General features: G+C 46.0%; 2 protein-coding genes across 3 annotated transcripts in view; one reads left to right on the top strand and one right to left on the bottom strand.

Annotated features, from left to right (window-relative positions):
* Positions 1–4,508: 4,508 nt before the first annotated feature.
* On the bottom strand, positions 4,509–12,601 carry LOC117366025 (putative nuclease HARBI1). The gene is made up of 3 exons (XM_033957054.1): positions 12,330–12,601; positions 11,308–12,238; positions 4,509–7,005 (listed from the first exon to the last, which is right to left on the bottom strand). Exons 2-3 carry the CDS (start codon positions 11,993–11,995, stop codon positions 6,617–6,619), a joined length of 1,077 nt encoding a protein of 358 aa, XP_033812945.1. The 5' UTR covers positions 11,996–12,238; positions 12,330–12,601; the 3' UTR covers positions 4,509–6,616.
* A 24-nt stretch (positions 12,602–12,625) lies between these two features.
* Positions 12,626–22,449, top strand: part of LOC117366026 (RNA-binding protein 4B-like) — a 106,889-nt gene continuing 97,065 nt past the window's right edge. The window contains exon 1 of one of the 2 annotated variants that reach the window (XM_033957055.1): positions 12,626–12,828. The gene's annotated coding sequence lies outside the window, so the exon portion shown is untranslated. The remainder of the gene's footprint in view (positions 12,829–22,449) is intronic. The other variant, XM_033957056.1, reaches the window with a different exon arrangement.

Raw genomic sequence — 22,449 nt, 5'->3', positions numbered from 1 at the left:
CCAACACCAATTCCATTGACAAGGAAGTTGGAGCATGATGATGGAGACACCAGGAAGAAAATTGAGTCCTCTTTTCTTGATAACATTGTTGAGTGGCTGGCTTCCTGGAGGTGTCAATAATATTGCGAACAAGCTGAGAGAGATGTAATTCATATGGATTCAGCCCGAGAGAAACCAAGTTGTCAGGTGTAACAAATGCAGGTTGGGATATAGAAGTGATCTTTGTTTCTAAGTAAAGCAGAGTAGGAAAGATTGGTAGAGGAATTGGCTCCCTGGTGCTGAGCTGAAGTAGAAGGGAGAACCAATGCTGCCAGGGCCACCAAGGAGCAATGAGAATCATGGTGGCTGACTCTCATTTGAGTTTGAACAGAGTCTTCAACAGGAGAGGAATTGGAGGGAATGGAGATGATCTGTCACTTGAGACCACTGAGAAGCAACGGCCCACTGAGGAATGCGAAGATGTAGCCTTGCTAGTGGAGTTACATGAACTGTGGAAGCTCTGTGACCCAGGCCCGTCCAATCCAGGAAAAATGCACCGGCTTCCAGACGGTGAGGAGAGTAAAGACTGGAGCAAAACTGGGGCAACTTGTGATTGTGATGGGTCGCAAATAAGTCCACCTGAGATGTGCCCCATTGAGCAAAGATGAGATGGAGAGTCGCAGAGTTGAGAGTCCATTCATGAGGCTGAAGAATTCTGCTGAGGTTGTCTGCCAGGGAATTCTTCTCCCTTTGAATGTAGACAGCCTTTAAGAAAATGCTGCGAGCCGTAGCCCAAAGCCAGATTTTCTGAGCTTCCTGACATAACAGAAAAGAGTCCGTGCTTCCTTACTTGTTTATGTAGTACATAGCTACTTGATTGTCTGTGCAAAGGAGGAGGCCTTGAGGACTCAAGAGGTGCTGGAAAGCTTTGAGAGCATAAAATATCGCTCGGAGCTCGAGGAAATTGATGTGAAATTTCTGCTCCCTGACAGACCAAAGACCTTGTGTTTGAAGACTGTCCAGGTGCGCCCCCCAGGCATAAGGAGATGCATCTGTCGTTATCCTGGGACAGAGTGTGGTGCAGTGATTAAAGCTACAGCCTCAGCACTCTGAGGTTGTGGGTTCAAACCCATGCTGCTCCTTGTGACTCTGGGCAAGGCACTTAATCCCCCCATTGCCCCAGGTACATTAGATAGATTGTGAGCCCACCGGGATAGACAGGGAAACATGCCTGAGTACCTGAATAAATTAATGTAAACCATTCTGAGTTCCCCTGGGAGAACGGTATAGAAAATTGAATAAATAAATCACCTTTTTTTAGTGGGGGGGGAGTAAGTGAAAAAAAATACTGCTGGATAGATTGTAGGTCATCCACCATTAAAGCAATTGCTGAAGATATGATGTGACAGAAATATGTTGAGAGACGATCTGTCGCTTGAGACCACTGAGAAGCAAGGGCCGACTGAGGAATGCGAAGATGTAGCCTTGCTAGTGGAGTTACATGAACTGTGGAAGCCATGTGACCCAGGAGAGCCATCATGCGCCTTGCAGAGATGGTGTGCACCTTCAACATCTGTTGACAGAGGATGAGAAGATTGTTCAGGTACTCTGGAGGGAGAAATGCCCTCCTTTGAGTAGTATCGAGGATAGCCTCAATGAACTGAAGACATTGAGTCAGAATTAGGTGAGAATTGGGGAAATTGACTTTTGAATCCCAAAACTTGTAGGAAGGCAGTGGTCTGGGATGTTGCCAGAGCCACCTCCTGAGATGACACAGCTTTGATCAACCAGTCGTCTAGGTAAAGAAAGACTTGAAGACCGTGGGATCGGAGAAATGTGGTCACAACAATCAGGCACTTCGTGAAGACTCTGGGAGAAGATGCCAGGTCAAAAGGAAGAACCTTGTACTGGTAATGACATCTATTCACTTGAAAACGAAGGTACTTGCGGGAAGCCTGAAGAATTGGAATACACGTGTAGGCTTCTTTGAGATCAAGATAGCATAGCCAGTCGTTCTGATCCAGAAGTGGATTAAGAAGGGAGAGCATCCAGAATTTCTCTTTGACTAGAAATTTGTTGAGATCTCTGAGATCCAGAATGAGTCGTATACCTCTGGTCTTTTTCGGGATTAAAAAATACCGGGAGTAGAATCCCTGACTCTGCTGAGACAAAGGAACCTCTTCAATGGCATTGAGAAGGAAGAGGGATTGAATCTCCTGAATGAGAGAAGACTGTACCGGGTCCAAAATAGACTCTCTTGGAGGATGATCCGGAGGTAGGGTATGAAAATGGAGAGCATACCCCTGACGATTGATGTCTAAAACCCAGAGATCTGTGGTGATAAGCTCCCAACGATTTACATAATGTTGAAGCTATCCTCCAATCAGCTGAGGTAGTGGTTGGAGAATTGGAATTGTGGCTGTGCTTCTAAGGAACACGTCAAAAAGGCTATGTGGGCTTTTGTTGAGCAGCCTGTTGTTTAGGTTGCTGACGTGGTTGCTGCTTTTGTTTCCTAGGTTGAGAAGGAGCAGGAAGAGCAGGCTTAGCTGAAAATCTGCACTGGTACGAAGAAGCTGGCTTGAAAGTACGGGGTGTTTGAAGCTTCTTCTTTGGTTTAACCAAAGTTTCCCATCTGGTCTCATGAGCGGACAGCGTTTGAGTAGGCGTATCCATTGATGGACCAAAAAGCTCATCTCCTGGACAAGGAACATTGGCCAATCGGTCTTGGTGATTTACATCAAGTTCAGAAACACGAAGCCAGGCAAGATGCCTCATGGCCAACGACATGGTCGCAGCTCATGATGTAAGTTCAAAAGTATCATTGGTAGTGCGAACCATATATTTCCACAATTGAAAAGTCAAAGCAATGAGTTGTTGGAATCTCGACTGCTTACGGGATGGAATATACTTTTGAAAAGATGCAAGCTGTTTGACCAAATATTTCAGGTAAAACGAGAAATGGAAATTATAATTACCAGCTCTGTTGGCCAACATTGCATTCTGGTAAAGATGCTTACCAAACTTGTCTATTGCTCTACCTTCTCTGCCAGGAGATACAGAGGCATAGACACTAGCACCCGACGATTTCTTTAGAGTGGATTCAACCACTAAAGATTCATGAAGGAGCTGTGGTTTAGCAAAACCTGGAATAGGAACCACCCTATACAAAGAGTTAAGTTTTTTAGGAGCCACCAGAATGGAGAGAGGAATCTCAAGGTTCTTATAGAAAGTCTCTCGTAAAATGTCATGGAGCTGGAGCTTCAGCAGGTCTTTAGGAGGCTGGTCATAATCCAAAGCCTCCAAGAACTCCTTGCTATGCTTGGAATCTGCTTCTAGCGGGATGGAAAGATCCTCAGACATCTGATGGAGAAATTTAGAAAAAGAGACCGCTCAGAAAAAGCAGGTCTTTGAGGCGATTGCTGAGGTGAATTTGAACCAGAAGAGTCCTCATCTGCAGTAGAGAGTGGTTCCTGTTCCGAGTCTCCAAATAAATCTGAATCCTGTATGGAATGAGGAAGGTGTCGAAGGCTCAGTGTTGAAGCCTCGAGATGTTTGGTCTTATGAGAGTGCTTCCGGTACCACATTGGAATAACCTTTCTCAATGTCTGAGTTGAGGACGACTGGTGCCTTGTAGATGGATTGATCGACTCCCGTGTTGATGGTCTCGGCACCGGTGAAGCATCAGATTGAGGTGCAGTCGGTGTCGTCCTTTGCTCAGACTGAACTGCCTGGAAAGTCGGTGTCGATATGGCCTGGATAGTCAGTGTCGATATGGCCATAATTTGAGCTGGCACTAACATTTGAAAATGCTCATCTAATTCCTCCCGAAACAAATTGTCAATCTTTTGCTTGAGGGAGTGCCGGTACCACTAGTGTGGCGCTCTGGTCCGGTGATGAGGAGGTTGATGTCAAGGCACTCACCAAAATCGGGACCAGGCGTTTACGGGACTTTTTCGAGGTTGGCATGACTCGACTCAATGTCACTTTGACCTGACTCCCAGATGGGGTAGCGGAAGGCTTCTTAGCTGGCTTACCCACTGCATGCTGCAACACTGGAGATGTTTCTGCCGGTGTTGATGAGTGGGGTATTTTTTTGTTTTTTTTTACCGAAATAACTCGAACTAACAGAAAAGAAGAAAATAATATGAAAATGACTAAAAAGTCACTGACGTGAGAACAGGAAGGCAAAAAAGTTTTCAACGGCCGTTGAAACGTGTCTTCTTAGCTCTGTGGAAACTAAGAAAGTGAGTGACATACATTGGGCGGGAAGGCACTCGCACATGCGCGGTATGGGCTGATCGCAAACTTTCTAAAACTTAAAGTTATGATTCACTTTTCAGTGTCTGTACTGGGGCTTCGTCGGTGACGTCACCCATGTGTGAGAATATGCTGCCTGCTTGACCTGGGATAAATGTCTAACTGACCTAGAATAGCTATTCTATTCCCACTTGCCAATGGAATTCCCAACTTTAAAAACACACAGAACATGTAATGTAGTTGATTAAGATTACAAAAAAAATAGCTTGTAGTTGAAGAAACTAATCAGAAATGTTTATTTAGGATTTAATACATCCATAATTCCATTTAATCTTTAGCAATTGCTAAAGGCTTCTTGAAAGTTCAGAGATCATTCTATAAATTTTTTAAGGGCTGATATTAACCCAATCACCAACTAACAACAGGGATAAGTTTCACTAGATCACATATAGGTCATATCTAGAGTGAATGAACTCTTTTCCCTATGCTTGTACAATTCAAATCCAGTACTCAAGAACCCCTGATTGGTTACTCTGAAAAAATAGACCAAATTAATATTATTTAACCTTGCTGTTAATACCAAAATTCAAACACAGTTTATGAATGCCTGACACCCTACTTATTGTTGATTTTTGAAATCCAAGTTTTGAAAACCTACTACTAACTAAGGGGCCCTTTTACTAAGGTGTGGTGAAATCTGGGCTTAGCGTGTTCTAATGCAGGATTTTCTTGTGCAATAAAACCAGATTTACCATAGCATTAAAGTCAAACATTGTCTTTATTTTACAGACTGTGCTAATGTCCAAAAATCAAAAACACAGGAGCACTTACTCAGTGGCATAGTAAAGGGTGGAAGGGGCGGTCCACCCTGGCCGCCATGTTGGTGGGGGCGCCAGCACTCCTCCTCCTCTCTGCCCCGTCTCTTCCTATTTCTCCCCTCCATGCGTGCGCCCCTTCCCTTCCCCCATACCTCTAGTTGAAGTTGGTGTTTGTGGTGGTCAACAACGTGCTCTTTGTGACCCATTGGCTCTCCCGCTGATGTCACTTTTGAATGCTGCACATAGGAAGTGACATCAGAGGGAGAGCTGACGGGGTTATGAGGAGCATGTTGTTGACCACTGCAAGCAACAACTTCAACTAGAGGTACAAGGGAAGGAAGGGGGGCAAGCGCAGCCCGCGGGATCGGGGCGGCGGAGACGAGGGTGGGGTGCAACCGCCCCAGGCACCTCTCACCCTCACTACGTCATAGCACTTTCTGCCTCCTACTTAGGAGGCACTTAGTTGTATAGGATGCTGGTCTCTGTGGGCTGGCAGCAGGAGGGAGTGGGCATTCCTCCTGCCAATCGTGATGGGGGGGTTTCAGGGGGACGGCAGCAGGAAGTGGGCATCCCTCCTGCCGATTTCAGGGGGCCATGTCAGAGGGACCTCTGCTGCAGCCAGCTCAGTTGATCGCAGCGGGGGTATTTTCCCCCTGATCAGCTGAGCTGGCAGAACTCTCTGAAGCATGGTTTCGGGGAATCCTGCCGGCTCAGTTGATTGGGGATTCCCTTATAGCTCAGTCGGCCGTGGCTACTTTAAACTTTTGAAATGTTTACATTTCAGGCATCTCTTGCAGCTCTAGGGAGATGCCTAGGGCTACTTAATCTCGCCCAAGGCCACTTTGGGAGAAACCACACCCACGCCCAGCTTTGGGTGAGCTTAGGTGTCCCTAACCTTCACTCTAGACTCATAACAAACACCTATAGTGTAGACATCCTGCCTCAGGGAGGTTTTTTTTCCTAAAAACATGCGACCCGATTGGCTGCCAGATGGTGGTAGGATGCCTACTGCTGCCTATAATCGGGACACCCGTTTATAAAATCAGCCCCTAAGTGCTCCCATATTAACCCTGCATTATCCAGTTAGTATGCCAATACAAAAATGCTAGCTCGATAATGCGGGAATGCATACTCTCTGCCCCTGTAAAAAAAATATTTTCAGAAAATATTCTGTACTTAGCACATGCAATCAGGCATAATACTATAACAAGCTTTAATGTACGAGGGTTCTTCAAAAAGTTTCTACACTTTCATATTTTTGCACTCAAACAAAAGCATTCTTTTCTGATGGCATTAAGAAATTAGTAGGACGCTGGTGAAAATGTATCGCAAAGAAGGGTGATTATGTGGAAAACTGATGTAATTTGCTTTTGAGATATTTAATAGTGTTTAAAAATAAAAGTGTGGAAACATTTTGAAGATCCCTTGTATTTTGCAGTAGCTTGATTTTCCCACACTAAAAGTTCTTTACTGTAGTAAAAGAGCCCCTAAAAAACTAGAGTTAAATAAAAAAATCTTTGAAAGAGGTTGAATGACTTCAAGCATAGGGGATTTGAAGAACATCACTGGAACAGTGCTACAATGCGGCTTCGAGCATCTGAGGCAGCACTGGAGGCCTGCAAGATTGCATTTTGACAGAAGGCTTCACTGTCTGCCTCAGAGTCTGACTCTTCTTGCGAAGCCCCTTCCAGTTCCAAGGGCATGTCACGGCTGATGGCAATGTTATGTAGGATACAGCAAGCCAAAAAAATCTGACACACTTTCTGTGGGCTGTACTGAAGAGCACCACTGGCCCGGTCCAGGCAGCGGAAGCGTGCTTTCAGGAAGGTGAAGGTCCTCTGGATTACACAACGGGTAGCCTGGTGCATCTCATTGTATTTCTCCTCTGCTGAAGTGCTTGGGTATAGGATTGGGGTCATCAGCCATGGTTTAGGAGGGTAACTTCTGTCCCCTAGGAATATAAAATGAAATGAAGAATCTTTTTATAAGGGAAGCAGGGCAGAAAATTGCACTCAGCTTTAGGAAACCCTATTAAAACAACAATCTTCTAAGCATTTTGCTTATTGATGAATGCTTTCAGGGTATCTGTGATCTTCATGAAACAGTGGCATATAGTGATATTGGCATTAAGGCAGGCCTCAACAAATTTTCACCAAATTTAGGAGCCAACACTAAAACTTAGAAGCCAATGGCGCCAGCTGAAACTTCTTTCATTTCCTTTCTACCCCACACTAGGGTTACCATTTGTCCAGGAAAACCTGGACATGCCCTCTTTTTAAAGAATTGTCTGGGTGTCTGGATGTTGGTTGTTTTTTTTTAATGTAGGAGTCTGTCCAGGTTTGACAGGGACTTAGAATCCAGAGTTCTCCATCTCTTACATCCTCAGCCCTGGAATTCAATTTTCTTTGAGCCAGGTGAGCCTGCTGCTGTCAACCTGCCCCAGTAGCTGCCTCTCTACTGGTCTTCACTACACCAAAACAGGAAGTTACTTCAGAGAGGTGGCTTCCAGGGCAGGCCAACTAACAGCAGCCTAAAGAAAATTTAATTGATGTTGAAGGTGTACATGAAGTGGTCTGACCAGAGGGAATGAAGCCAGGCCCTGTTTTAGAGTGGATTTCTGGTGTGATGAGCTGTTGGGTCATGAAGGCAGCAATATCAAGTTGGTGACCTTTTTCATGTATGGCTCGAGGGTCTAGTATCTGGTAGGATAGGACTTTGAGGAATGAGAGTAGGTTTTCTGCTTGTTTGGAAGAGTGGTCTTCGAGGTGACAAGCTACATACCAATAAAATATCATTGTCATCTAAAACAGCACAACATTGCAATACTAGAAACAAGAAATTACAAAAGTGAGGTTAGCAATTGATATAAACAGCAGTATTTAACTCCATGCCACACTTATTCAACCATACTTAAGATTCAAAGCCCTAGCTTTTGGGACAATGAAAGCAGTGTTTTAAGTCATTGAGCTAACAGTATTTTGTTTCAGCTAACTGTGATATGACAGCTAAGCAGATGATACCTTAGCAGATCAGTAAGCTATGTTATGACAGGGGAGTCAAAGAAATCTGAGCGGAAGGTGGTGTAGCTCAAGGTGTAAAAGCTCTGAGCTGATCTTCCAGAGATTGTGTGGGTTCAACTCCCAGCACATCTTTTAATTGTGGCATTGTACCTTGCAGGTGCACCTTGATGATCTCACTATGAGGTCAGCATTGTGCAGCTGCACACCTCCATTTGCAATGAACTAGAAGCTATATTCAGGTCTGTATGTGTTTTATTCCGTTTTTAAGCTTTGCCAAATGAAGTAATATATGCAATATCTATATTTTTTCATGTGCTTCCTTTGCTTTGAAGAATGAGCTGATTGGAGCAAGGTTTAGTGAGAAAAAAAGTGTTATTTGGAGCAACAAACCTAAAGCTGTGATTTTCATGTGCTGTAATTAGCTAATAACATTGCTTTATGGCCAGGAAACTAGTAGGTTTGAAATGCAATATGTTTGTATGGATGTGTCCTGTTTATGTGGTGGCTGAATAACAAAATAAAATCCCTGAACTCTATTTAGAAGATCACTTTGGAAACGTCCAAAGTCTGCCTAATTCCCATTCAAAGAACTCACATCTATCAATCTATCAAACTGACACCCAAACAACGTTCAAACATCTATTCCTTACATTGCCTATAGGACCTAGTTTTACAATTACTATACAGCTTGTCAGCTTCCTGGGTAGCACACTGGTTAAAGTTACACCCTTCTACACTGAAGTTCCCAGTTCAAATCCCAGTCAGTACCTCTCACTGAAAATAAAATATTACAAATATCCTTTAAAAAATGGCATAGTGTGTTACTTTTTTTTTGTTTTTATTCATTTTCAAATTTTACAATCCTCAAATAATGAATAAAAAGAATCGGAGAAAACTTCAATAGAAAGCACGGTGTAAAGTTTTTACATCTAATTAAGTACACTGTATGAACGTCTACCTGGCGTCTATTGAGAGAAAAAAAATGCGATTCTGTATAGTGCGTCTACAATTAGGGACATCTATGTGAGCGCCACACAGTACTCTTAAGCGCGATTCTATAAAGCGAGTCTAGTCGAGATGTTCAAAGCACGCCTAAATCTAGGCGCAGTTTTCAGAATCTGGGCCAAAATGTCTCGCAGCACATTCAGAAATTTGTTTTGATTATCAGCACTTGGACCACATGTCTTTTAAGTCATCCAAGTGCTGACTTGGGCAGGTTTTTAGATGTGTTTATGATTATGAGCCCCTATGAAAACTGTCCCAACTGAAGTTAGTTGGGCTGAGAACTTTTCGGTACCCCTTTTACACTGGATTGTTTTGGGGCTGCTTTTTCAAGGTGGAATTATAAAAAAAGTATGTGGCAACACTGATACTAAGTTACTATGAAAATCATTTTTGTTTTCCAGTGCTGTACGCCCTAGTCTGGACATTTGGGTTACTATATAGTATTAGTTTTTGTCTGCATATTTCCTCTTCTGATTAGTGGTCCCTTATTCTGGATTAGGTGAAGATTTTGCCTAAATGTGACTCTAGCACCCGCAACAATTTAAAACAAATAGGAGAAAATATTTTTCCATTCAATACATAATTAAGCTGTAGAATTCAAAGCTGGATGATATGGTAAAAGCAGTTAGCATAGATGGATTTAAAAATGGTATGCATAGGTTCCTAGAGGAAAAATTCCATCAAACTATCCTGGGAAAAACTACTTTAACCTGGGGGGAAACAGCATAGAATCTTACTACTTTTTGGGTTGGTCACTGCTGGAAGCAAGATGATAAGCTTGATACTGCTCTCCTCTGCTGGGGACTCTACCTGGCAAACAACTTGGGGAATCTCTGGCCTAAGGGATTCACAAAACTTCTTGAAGACCCTAATCACAAATTCACTCTGATTGTACACCATTGTTGAGCAGAGTGTTCAGACCCTACTACAATTACTACTACCACTTATTTTTTAAAGCACTACGAAGTGTACAAAGCCTAAAATACCCTGGCAAAGGGCAAGGTTTATAGAATAATGGAATCCCAACAGAGTCCTGAATGTTGTACACTATTTGAACCCTGTAATGATAAAGGCCCAGATTCTTTAACTGGCACCATTCTTGGCGGATACCTTAAAAGCGGCCGCTGATTGTGTGTCAATCACGTGACGGCAACAGGTACAGAATCAAGCCTCCAGGAAAGGTAGGCACTGGAAATGTAGGCCAGGGTTTTCCAGGCCTACATTTCTGGCTCCTACCTTTGTGATTTGGACCTCCTTAGATGCTTTAGGCCGCCTAACGCTACTTCTGGCATTAGCCACACCCACGCTGACATTAGGCAGCCTAAAGTGCCTAAAGAGGCGCGATTCTGGCGCTTATATTTTAGGCAATGGTAGGCACCTTAAAATTCAATTAAAAACATTATTTAAATTAAATTTTTTACTTTAGGCACTTACCAGTGCTTAAAAAGAATCAGCGTTGGTTACAGAATTCAAACCAAAATTCCGTACTGGGTAGTGCTTGCTGCTCACTGATGAGCCAATAGTATGAGGAATGACGTAGTAAGGAAGGTTCCTTCCTAATCACTATAAAGAACTTTATCCACCTTTCCCTGCCACATCTATGTACAATGCTCTTTGATGGAGAGAAGATAGGGTTTACAGTGAGTGAGAAGAGCATCCTATGATAGATATTCCAAAGAACCATTATTAATACAAAGGTGAAAAGAGATAATAAAAGAATTACAGCAAGTAGTGAGGTGAGAGAAAATGATGAAGAGGAGACAAAGTACAGGAGAGAGCCAGCAATGGAGAAAATAAAACAGGAAAATACAACCCAAACTGGAGATTCCAACTTCCAAGTGATCTGGATTCTGGAAGAAGAGTTTAAGTCAGATCTATTTACTTTTGATAATCCTCCAACCCTATTCACTTACTATACTACACTCTGATAGATGCATTGATTTCAGATGAAATATGCAAGGGTTACAAATTCAGTAAAACATTTGAAAGCAAGACCACAACCAAGACTTCCTCCAGGAGCTGTGCCACTTGGCAATTCTGAAGTCAGCTTAAAAAAATACTAAGGATTGCAAACCAACTCAATGCAGGACAAGCTAATCCAGTTTTGCCATAGCCCTTACTGCATCTTTGGACTTGTAAGCCCAAATTCTGTCCTAGACTGCAAATAATTCAATGCAATGGAGCTGGCTGGCGAACCCAAAGAAAAAAGGTTTAAGGAAAGAGCTTACCCACTAACCAGACGCCATTGATCTCTCCACCGTTCAGCAACCGGGCAAGAGCTGACTGCTCTAAGATATAAGCATTGAGGCAGGAACCTGGGTACTTGGCTACCACATTAGTGATTGCACAGTGGGCATCACACACTACTTGCATGTTCATGGAGTGGAAGCTCCGACTGTTGCGGTAGGCTTGTTCATTCTCTGATGGTGCCCGTAATGCCACATGCAAGCAGCCAACAGCTCCCAAGACATCAGGGAAGCCTGAGAGTTCACGGAAGCCTCTAGTCGCTTGCTGCAGTTGCTGGTCTGAGCGGGGGAAGCAAATATATTGGCCTGCTCGTTTCACCAGAGCTTCCAGGAACTGTGCCAAGCAGTTTGACATGGCAGACTGACTGATGCCTGTCTGGTCCCGGGTACTGGTCTGAAAGGAGCCTGTAGCCAGGAACATCAGCGCCGATGTGACCTTGACCGCCACAGGCAAGGCATGGCTACGACCGGTGGAGCTTTCCAAGTCACAACCTAGTTCCAGGCACAGGTCATGGATTGCCTGTTTGTCAAGGCGGTACTGGTGCAACACCTGCTCTTCTGTTAGGTCCAGAAAAGAATGTCTGTCTCTATACACACGGTGCTCTGGGTAGAAGCGTCTCCTTTTACGCCTCTCCTTCATTCTCTTCAGCATGAAGAATGGTTCAGACATAGTAACAGCAGACAAGGGAAAGGGCTGATATAGATTAATCTAAGGTGTCTCTCTAGGTGATATTTTTATAATACACCTAAGGCTGATTAACAGCAAGTTGTGGTTAGGTGCAATTTTTAGAAGGGAGAGTCTGAAAATAATACTTGCTCCCTTTAAAAAACTAAATAAGATGCAAAAAACAATTCCAATATGTTGAACAGAGGAGGTGACAAGCAGATGCAGTAAGAATTCCCAACAACACTTCTAGGATTTAAAAACAAGGATTAATAGAAATGATTAGTAGCAGTAGTAGTAAATATAACTGAAAATGGAACTCAAAGTGCTACAAGATTACCAAGATTTGGCGCAGGTAACAAAGGCTGGGCCCAGACCATCCAGGAAAAAAACCAACACCAGTTGATTGGCCAATAAGCTATGAGCGACGCCGAATGTAACCAATCAGAGATCGGAGCAATCATTAAACCTGTGAAAATTCATCGTGGATTGGTTTAAAGCAAAAACTTTGTTTTTAATTCACAGCCTTATCCGTGCCTTTCCGCCCTTTCTTGTCGCATGACGCCAGTGGTTGCCATCCAATTAAAGAAAGGTGCATTTTCCCGCCTGCTCTTGACGCTGAAGTTCGTGAGTAGTAGCCAATTGAAGAGATGCTAGGCTTGTCACTGGCCAATGGGAAACATTTTGATGGCGGTTAGTGAGCCGTTGGCAGAGTGGTGCGCGAGCGTCAAGGGAGAGGCTTGGCGCGCGTAGCCTGATCTGGGAAGCCATTTTGTTGCTCTGTGACTGGTGGTGTGAGATCCTGAAAGTTCCTGTGGCTGCTGTCGTAGAGCTTTAAGGTGAGAATAACATCTCTCTCTCTTTTTTTTTTTTTTTTTTGTTTCGAGCAGTGTAAAGGAGAGAACCGTAAAGTTTAGTTAGTGACTACAGCTCCATTACTGGCTAAGGTTTATGCTGCGCTTAGGCCTCGTGATGTGTATGCCGTAGCGGTAGTCTGTGGGGTGGAGAGATGCTGCGAGTCAATTTCGAAGAATAGAAAATGGTGTTATAGATAGGATGTTACGGAGAAATGGAAACATTCTGATGGAGAGGACTGAGCATGGGAACGTATTTTTAAGAATGGAGGAGGAGGGGGCGGCAGGTTATAAGGAATAAAGGGATTCAGAGATGATGGAGCATAGATAGACTGAGGAAATTCTGTTTTGAAGATGGAGGAGATAAATGAAACAAAAGTGGGTTCTGAAGGAGAGAATGGTTAGAGCAGTAGGCTGAGAACCAGAAAAGCCTGATTCTCACTACGGCTTCTTTTGATCTTGGCGAGTCACTTAATCGTTTATTGTCTATATTAGAAACTGTTAACAAGAGAAAAATGCGCTGTACACAAATGTAATTCGTCTTCAGTTCATAACTGGGGAAAAAATGAGTTAAAGCTATAAACTTTCCTTGAGTGAGGTACGAGAGTAGAAGGTTGATATCGTCGCGAGAATGAACACATCTTGGTGGTTTGTGAAGGGGGATTCTGGTTGTAATTTAGCTGCAGTGGAATAAGAAACCATGCTTCAAAGCTTGCTACCTGTGTGGTAATCGAAGGGAGAGAGCATGCGTTATCCCAGGACAAGCAGGCAGCATATTCTTGACTGATGGGTGACGGCACCGACGGAGCCCCGGTACGGACAATTTTAGAGTGATTGCACTCTAAGAACTTTAGAAAGTTCTAGCTAGGCCGCACCGCGCGTGCGCGAGTGCCTTCCCGCCCGACAGAGGCGCGCGGTCCCCAGTTTTCTTAATTCCGCGGAGCTAAGAAGACGCGTGTTTCCAACGGCTGTTGGAAGTTTTTTCCTAAACTGTTCACTTGCCTTCCCGCTCGCGCGTATTTTTCTCTTCATTTTATTTCTTTCTTGTTCTTTTACTTTTGAACTGACGTCACGGGCCACTGCTATTTCTGTAGCAATGAGAAGGTTGGCATGGCTACGGGTCTCAGAACTGGATGTAAACCATCAAGACCGACTGGCCAATGCGCCTTGTCTTGGGGATGAGCTGTTTGGGGAGTCCATGGATACCGCCACACAAAAGCTCTCCGCGCATGAGACTAGGTGGGACACCTTGTTGAAAAACAAGAAGAAACCTCCTCCTCCTCGTCCATTCAGGCAACAACCTTCTTATCAAAGAAGGTTTTCTGCTCGCCCAGCTCAGACTCATCCTCCTCAACCTCGCAGGCAGCGTCAACAGCAGCAACAGGCTCGTCAACAACAACAGCCTGCTGTAAAACCGGCTGTTCAACCTAAGTCTACCCAGCCCTTTTGACTCTCTTCTCGAGAACATTGCCAGTCTTCCTCCCTCATGCCTTCAAACTCAGCCCATAGGAGGTCGACTCCAGGTTTTTCTGTCTCGATGGGAAGCAATTACCTCCGACCAGTGGGTACTTGCTATCATCGCTCACGGATATGCCCTGAACTTTCAGACTCCTCCACCGTTAAGTCTACCAAAAGAGTCTGCTTCCAACAAGGCTCAGTCCCTCCTTCTCGGTCAGGAGGTTCAATCCCTCCTCCTTCTCAATGCCATCGAACCAGTTCCTCTAGACCAGCAAGGCCTGGGATTTTATTCCCGGTACTTTCTTGTACCCAAAAAAACCGGAGATCTCAGACCAATATTAGATCTCAGAGATCTCAACAAATGTCTGGTCAAGGAGAAGTTCAAGATGTTATCTCTTGCCACCCTATACCCTCTTCTCTCTCAGGAAGACTGGCTATGTTCCCTCGATCTAAAGGAGGCGTATACTCACATTCCAATTCATCTGATGTCCAGACAATACCTTCGCTTTCTTGTCAACCAACATCATTACCAATACAAGGTGCTACCCTTCGGCTTAGCCTCCTCTCCCAGGGTATTCACCAAATGTCTGATTGTGGTCGCAGCTTATCTCCGCTCCCACAATTTTCAAGTCTTCCCTTATCTGGACGACTGGCTCATCAAGGCTCTTTCTCCTCAGTCCGTTCACATAGCCACCAATCAGACAATTTCCTTCCTTCGACTGTTGGGGTTCGAGATCAATCTACCCAAGTCACACCTCATTCCAACTCAGCGACTTCAATTCATTGGAGCCATTCTGGATACTGTTCAGATGAGGGCGTTTCTTCCTCCAAACCGCCTTCACACCATCCTTCATCTCTGTCAGCAGGTATTCCAGAAAACTTCCATTTCAGCAAATCAAATGATGGTACTTTTGGGGCACATGGCATCCACAGTGCATGTCATCCCCTTTGCACGTCTCCACCTGCGTACTCCTCAATGGACCCTAGCGACTCAGTGGTCACAAGCGACGGATCCTTGTTCACAACACATATCTGTGACCTCGTCTCTTCGACAGTCGCTTCTTTGGTGGTTGAACTCATCAAATCTATCCAGAGGTCTACTGTTCCATCTACCTCCTCATCAACTAGTCATCACCACAGATTCCTCCCCCTATGCATGGGGAGCTCACTTGAACGAGTTCCAAACTCAGGGGTTTTGGACCACCCAGGAAAAGAAGCACCACATCAATTTCCTGGAACTCAGAGCGATATTTTACGCCCTCAAAGCTTTTCAACATCTCCTCTTTCCTCAGGTTCTTCTCATTTGCACAGACAACCAAGTTGCAATGTATTACATCAACAAACAAGGAGGGACGGGATCCCGTCCTTTATGTCAGGAAGCTCAAAGGATTTGGACATGGGCGACTGCTCGTCACCTATTCCTGAAAGCAGTCTACATCCAAGGGGAGCAGAATTGCTTAGCAGACAATCTCAGCAGAATTCTTCAACCTCACGAATGGACTCTCGACCCCTCGACTCTTCAGTTCATTTTCTCTCAATGGGGCACTCCTCAGGTGGATCTTTTTGCAGCTCCCCACAACCATCAACTGCCCCTGTTTTGCTCCAGACTTTACTCTCCTCACCGTCTGGAACCCGATGCATTTCTTCTGGATTGGACCAATCTCTTCCTTTATGCATTCCCTCCTCTTCCGCTCATGCTGCGCACCTTATTCAAGCTCAAGAGGGAACAAGCCACCATGATCCTCATCGCTCCACGGTGGCCCAGACAGCATTGGTTTTCCCTTCTACTTCAACTCAGTTCCAGGGAACCCATACCTCTTCCTCTGTTTCCTTCACTACTTACACAGAATCAGCAAACGCTTCTTCATCCCAACTTACAGTCTCTGCACCTGACAGCTTGGTATCTCTCGGGCTGACTGCACCTCATGCTCTCCTTTCTCAGCCTGTCCGTTCTATTATTGATGCCTCCAGGAAACCGTCTACTCTTCAATGTTACCAGCAGAAGTGGTCTCGGTTTTCTTCCTGGTGCCTGTTACATCACCATGATCCCATATCTACAGCAGTGGGATTGGTATTGGACTATCTTTTGTCCTTATCTGACTCTGGTCTTAAATCCTCTTCGATAAGGGTTCACCTTAGTGCCATTGCAGCTTTTCATGAGCCGATCCATGGTAAACCCCTCTCAGCTCATCCCCTAGTCTCAAGGTTCATGAAAGGCCTTTTCAATGTAAAACCACCTCTTAAGGCCCCTCCTGTTGTATGGGATCTTAATGTGGTTCTTTCTGCGTTAATGAAGCCTCCTTTCGAGCCTCTGGCCACAACGCATTTTAAATTTCTCACTTGGAAAGTGGTCTTTCTGATAGCTCTCACTTCTGCCAGGAGGGTCAGTGAGCTCCATGCACTGGTGGCTGATCCACCTTTCACTGTTTTTCACCATGATAAGGTTGTCCTTCGTACACATCCAAAATTCCTTCCTAAGGTTGTGTCTGAGTTTCACCTTAATCAATCCATCGTTCTACCTGTTTTTTTCCCAAAGCCTCATTCTAATCCAGGTGAACAGGCTTTGCATACCTTGGATTGTAAACGTGCTCTGGCTTACTATCTTGATCGCACCAAACCTCACAGATCATCTCCTCAACTGTTTTTGTCCTTTGATCCTAACAAGTTGGGTCATCCTGTATCTAAACGCACTCTGTCCAATTGGCTTGCTGCTTGCGTTTCTTTTTGTTATGCTCAGTCGGGCCTGACACTGGAGGGTTCTGTCACGGGCCACAAAATTAGAGCTATGGCAGCATCTGTAGCTTTCCTCCGTTCCACTCCTATTGAGGAAATCTGCAAGGCTGCTACTTGGTCCTCAGTTCATACTTTCACATCTCACTATTGTCTGGATGCATTCTCCAGGCGGGATGGACACTTCGGCCAATCTGTTTTACAAAATTTATTCTCCTAATGGCCAACCTTCCCTCCATCCCTCTTTTTGTTAGCTTGGAGGTCACCCATCAGTCAAGAATATGCTGCCTGCTTGTCCTGGGATAAAGCACAGTTACTTACCGTAACAGGTGTTATCCAGGGACAGCAGGCAGATATTCTTGCGTCCCTCCCACCTCCCCGGGTTGGCTTCTTAGCTGGCTTATTCTAACTGGGGACCGCGCGCCTCTGTCGGGCGGGAAGGCACTCGCGCACGCGCGGTGCGGCCTAGCTAGAACTTTCTAAAGTTCTTAGAGTGCAATCACTCTAAAATTGTCCGTACCGGGGCTCCGTCGGTGCCGTCACCCATCAGTCAAGAATATCTGCCTGCTGTCCCTGGATAACACCTGTTACGGTAAGTAACTGTGCTTTTTCCCTGACGAATGGTTCTGAAGCACTGCGATTTTTGTTACCGCCTTAGGTGTCACTAAATTGGCAACATAGTTTCTCCAATGTTTAAAATCTTAGATTGGAGCTCAGTTTGCCTGTACTGAGTTTTTGAAACTTGTCTTGAGGGAGCAGTGGGAGGAATTCAGAGGTGGGGGGATTTTTGTCTAACTTTTTCCAGTGCAATAGGTGTGTCATTCTGTATTCCCTATTGTCGCTAGACTGTACAGAAGGAATCCACACTGAATTTTTCCTGTTTTCCATGGGCAAGCAATCTTAAATCAGCCACACTTTGGTGACGTCATCTAACGTTCCCAATTTGGAATTACTCTCTCAGAGCTCAGGTGAGGCTTTTGGGAGCCTCATTTGAGCATGTGCAGGTAGCTCTATATATACTTGTGCTGGCCCTCTCTAATCCAGTTTAGTCTATCTGCCCTTCCCAACGACCGGATCAAAACGATTGCAAAAAAAAAAAAAGAAGAATGGCTGATGAAAAAAAAAGTCGAGAAGACTGCAGAAAAACCAAGATTTAAGAAATGCCTGGACTGCAATGGAAAGATGAGCTCCACGGACCACCACGAACTGTGTGTCCGTTGCCTCAGGGAGTTTCACCTCATGGCCGCCTGTCCTCAGTGCCTAAAGATGTCCCTGAGGGCCCGCAAGAACCGGCTGCACACGCTGAAAAACCCGGGAAAGGATCAGCGCAAGAGAGACAAGAACCCCCCCCCCCCCAACAGGGGGACCGGAAAATGCAGCCTGCAAAACAGCCTCTGCACACTTGACACCGGTAAGGCTTTCCCCAAGCTCCCAACCCGCAGCTGCGGCAACTTCCGCTCACCTGCGGCTTCAAAATGCCCACAAACTCAGAGCAGGCTGCTCCTAAAACTGACTGGCATTATGAATGCTTCCCCATCAGCTGCTCAGAGGACCAGGCCGACCACAGGGGCTGAAACGGCTGCAACAGTGGCCAAGGGTTTCCTATCCCCTCCGCCTGCCAGCCTAGGAGCATGGCATCATGCCTGCAGCCCAAATAACGGCTGCCTCAAACTCACCCCAGTTTGACATCAGCGCGCCGGGATCTGCCCCCTTAAAGGCACAGATCCAAGAAACAGCAAGACAGCCTACAGAGTGCCTTTTCAAGCATGGCCTCGTACTCTGCCCACTTAAAGGGTCAGGACACCATACCCTACAAGGAGCAGCACAACCAGACCTGCAAGGAGGGAAGGAGAAAGCATTACAGAACAACTTCCTCCTTAGCCTCACCAAGACGGCGAAGGCACAGAGGATCGATGGATCACAGGAGCAGAGGCAGACCTCGCCAATCGGAGGATCACCCATAAGCACTCGCCGCAGCTCCCAATATCCAGCCACACCAACCAACTACTGCTACTGAACATGGACAACTGTTTGACCTCTTCAACAGATTCATCTCGCAGCAACTTGCCAAACAGAGTGCGCAGAGTCACAGCTCAGAGCCGAATGCAGAACAAATACTGTAGCCACTGACAGCATGTAGGTGGGAGGAAGCATCTCACTCACCAGCCACAGACAGCTACACCTCTGACCACAGTGAACACTACCAACATAGCTATACTTCAACACGGGGCAGCACATACACATCAGCACCCCCGGAGATCCCAGACACAGAGCCCGCAGCTGAGACAACCCAGTCTGACACGCTTGCAGAAGATCTCACCTATCCAAAGTTCCTCCAGAAAATAGCTACCAAGTGAGCGCTCACTCCTATACAGGAGCCAGAGGCAATAAACGAAGCACCAGGACTGCTGAAATACCTAAAGGTGCCAAAACCCACAGCGCCACTACCAGCTCACAAAATGCTACTACGCTGCAGGGCAAGATCTGGAAAACCCCACTGTCGGCCCCACCATGTCCAGAAGCTTAGACCAAAATTACCAGATCAGTGAGGCACCAGATTTTGACAAACCACAGCTTCTGCACCAATCCATCGTAGTAGAATCTGCCCTTAAGAAAGCTAAGAGCAACCGCCCTCATGCCAATGACCCTCCGGGCAAGGAACATAGGACCCTGGACACCACTGCCAAAAAGGTCTGCCATGGCTCCATGCTAAACGCAAAAATTGATACGTGCCTGTTCTACCTTATCCTATACAATGATGCCTCCGGAGGAAAGCAAAGGAAACCCTAGACACGCTACATCTGGAAGGGAAAGCCTGCAGAGCTCCCATACTACAGGATATGGAAGAATGTGGAAAACATATGATAAAAGCAACCTTTGAGGCATTTGAAACATCTGCCCACACTGCTGGAGTGGCCATAGCAACCAGACGCCTGGCATGGCTACGGGCCTATGTGAAGATATCCATGAGCACATCGGAGACGCACCTTGCTCAGGTGAAAACTTATTCAGAGACAAAGTGAGAGAAGCAGTGGACACAATGAAAGAACCTCTCTTCAGACGGCTTTGTAAAACCCCAGCACCAAGACGGCATAGCACCAACCAGTGTTGGCGATACAACACTGTAAGGCGATATGGCAACCAGACAAGATGGTCGTCCCACTGATAGAAAGCATAACCCTACAGCACCCCTTATCAGCAAAGACAGCGCTAGAGGGGGCGAAAACAGCAAAAGCCAGCTACTTCCACTGCAAAAGCGGGTCCTAGCTTTTGACTCCTCAACACCCTCCATCCCAGTTGGCCACCGCGCTACATTCCACAAATCCTGGGAGAACATAACTATGGAAAAATGGATGCTAAAAATCATAAAAAAGGATACCGCATCAGATTCCACAAATACCCACCACAAGAAAACTCCAGGGAACCAAAGCTCATCCTCGGAGAAATCAAAGCTCTCCGAGCAAGAGCAAAAGAGCCAGTACCCAAGACAACACAATCAAGAGTTCTACTCCCACTATTTTCTCATCCCCAAGAAGACTGGAAGATTCAGACCCATCCTAGACCTAAGGAGCCTAAATAAGTACGTCGTCAAGGAGAAATTTTGCATGCATTCCTTAGGAACAGTCCTACCATTAATTCAAAAAGACAACTGGCTGGCTTCACTGGACCTCCAAGATGTGTACTCGCCCATCCCTTTCCACCCCTCCCAAAGAAAGTTCCTGTGGTTCTGGACCCTAACGCAGCATTTCCAACACCGGGTCCTACCCTTTGGACTCTTCTGCACTGAAAGTCTTCACAAAATGTTTTGCTGTAGCAGCAGCCCACCTCCGCAAGAGTGGAAAACTGGCTGCTGGCGGGCCCTTCAGCTCGGGAAACAGGAATAGCAGTCAAAACATAAGAATTGCCATCTCAGGATCTGACCCTGGGTCCATCAAGTCCGGTGATCCGCACACACAGAGGCCCCGCCAGGTGTACCCTGGCATAGTTTTAGTCCCTATATCACTGTATGCTTCTCAAGGGAGATGTGCATCTAGTTTACCCTTAAATCCTAGAACGGTGGATTCTGCAATTACTTCCTCTGGGAGAGCATTCCAGGTGTCCAGCACTCGCTGCGTGAAACAGAACTTCCTGATATTCGTCCTGAACTGTCCCCCCTCAGCTTCAGTCTATGTCCTCTTGTCTGTGTCACACTGGACATTGTAAATAACTGCTTTCCTTGTTCCATTTTGTCGAATCCTTTCAGTATTTTGAAAGTCTCGATCAGATCCCCTCGCAGTCTCCTCTTAAGGGAGAACAACCCCAGTCTCCTAAGTCGTTCCTCGTAGTCCAGGTTCTCCATACCTTTCATTAGCTTCGTTGCTCATCTCTGATTTTGTCCTCAGACTGTCCTGGCACTGCTAGAGAGGGTGCAGAGTTGAGCTGGGAGTTACTAGGGCAACCCCGATATTCACTGACAGTATATAGATATGTACACGTTAAACGTTTTTAGCGCACGCAGGATTTTAGCACGCACTAAATCCGCGCTCCGCGGCTAGAACTAACGCCAGCTCAATACTGGACTTTTGCTCTGTGCGCTTTGCCTGGAGAGTTGCTGTGCGATGAATCTGTTGAAAAGGTCGAACAATTGTCAGTTACCGGTAGGGGTGGTCAATTGGTGTGGCTGGATGCTGGGATCTGTGGCCGATGCACGTGGGTGGTCAGCTGGCTGATGGGGTCTGCCCCTGCTGGTCCCATGATCTTTCGACCTTCTGCGCCTCCATCGTCTTGGTGAGGCTGCTGAAGATGATGATGATGAAGAGGAGGAGGAGGAAGAAGATGTTCTGCGTCTCCTTCGTCTTACCTCCTTGCAGGTTCTGGTGTGTTGGCTCCTGTGAGGCACATTGCCCTGTCCCTTTAGGTGAGCAGAGTTCTGTTCCATGCTTGCAAAGGCACTGTCTGTATCCAGGCTTGCCTTTTGCTATGTCTGTGCCTTGGGGGCGGGGGCCAGTGCACTGATATCATCCTGGGTTGAGATCGAGGCAGCTTGAATCTCGGGGCTGCAGGCAGCATGGCTTCGATTTGAATCGGAGCAGTCCTGAGTTGGTGCTGCTAAGATGGCTGGCAGAGGGGATAGGAGACCCTCAGCCATTGCTGCCAGTGTGTTTACCCCTGTGGTCGGCCCAGTCCGCAGAACAGCCGTTGGAGAGGCTTTCATTAAGCCGGAAAGTTTCAGGAGCAGTCTGCTCTGTTCTTGCTGGACTTCCTGAAGCAGCAGGTAAGCAGGGGCTGCCGTGATTACCGTTTGGGGTCCCAGGGAAGTTCTCTGTGTCGGGTGCTCCAGAGGGGTCTCGCCTGTGGTTTTCGGATGCATTTTTGCCTTCCTTCGCTGGTCTTCCCCTGTGTTGTGCAGCGTTTGGAGCCGATTTCTTCTAGCCTTCG

The sequence above is a fragment of the Geotrypetes seraphini genome, chromosome 8 (genome assembly GCF_902459505.1).
Source record: "Geotrypetes seraphini chromosome 8, aGeoSer1.1, whole genome shotgun sequence".
Taxonomy (NCBI): domain Eukaryota; kingdom Metazoa; phylum Chordata; class Amphibia; order Gymnophiona; family Dermophiidae; genus Geotrypetes; species Geotrypetes seraphini.
The sequence above is the reverse complement of the archived record's forward strand: the minus strand, read 5'-3'. Positions and strand labels throughout refer to the sequence as shown.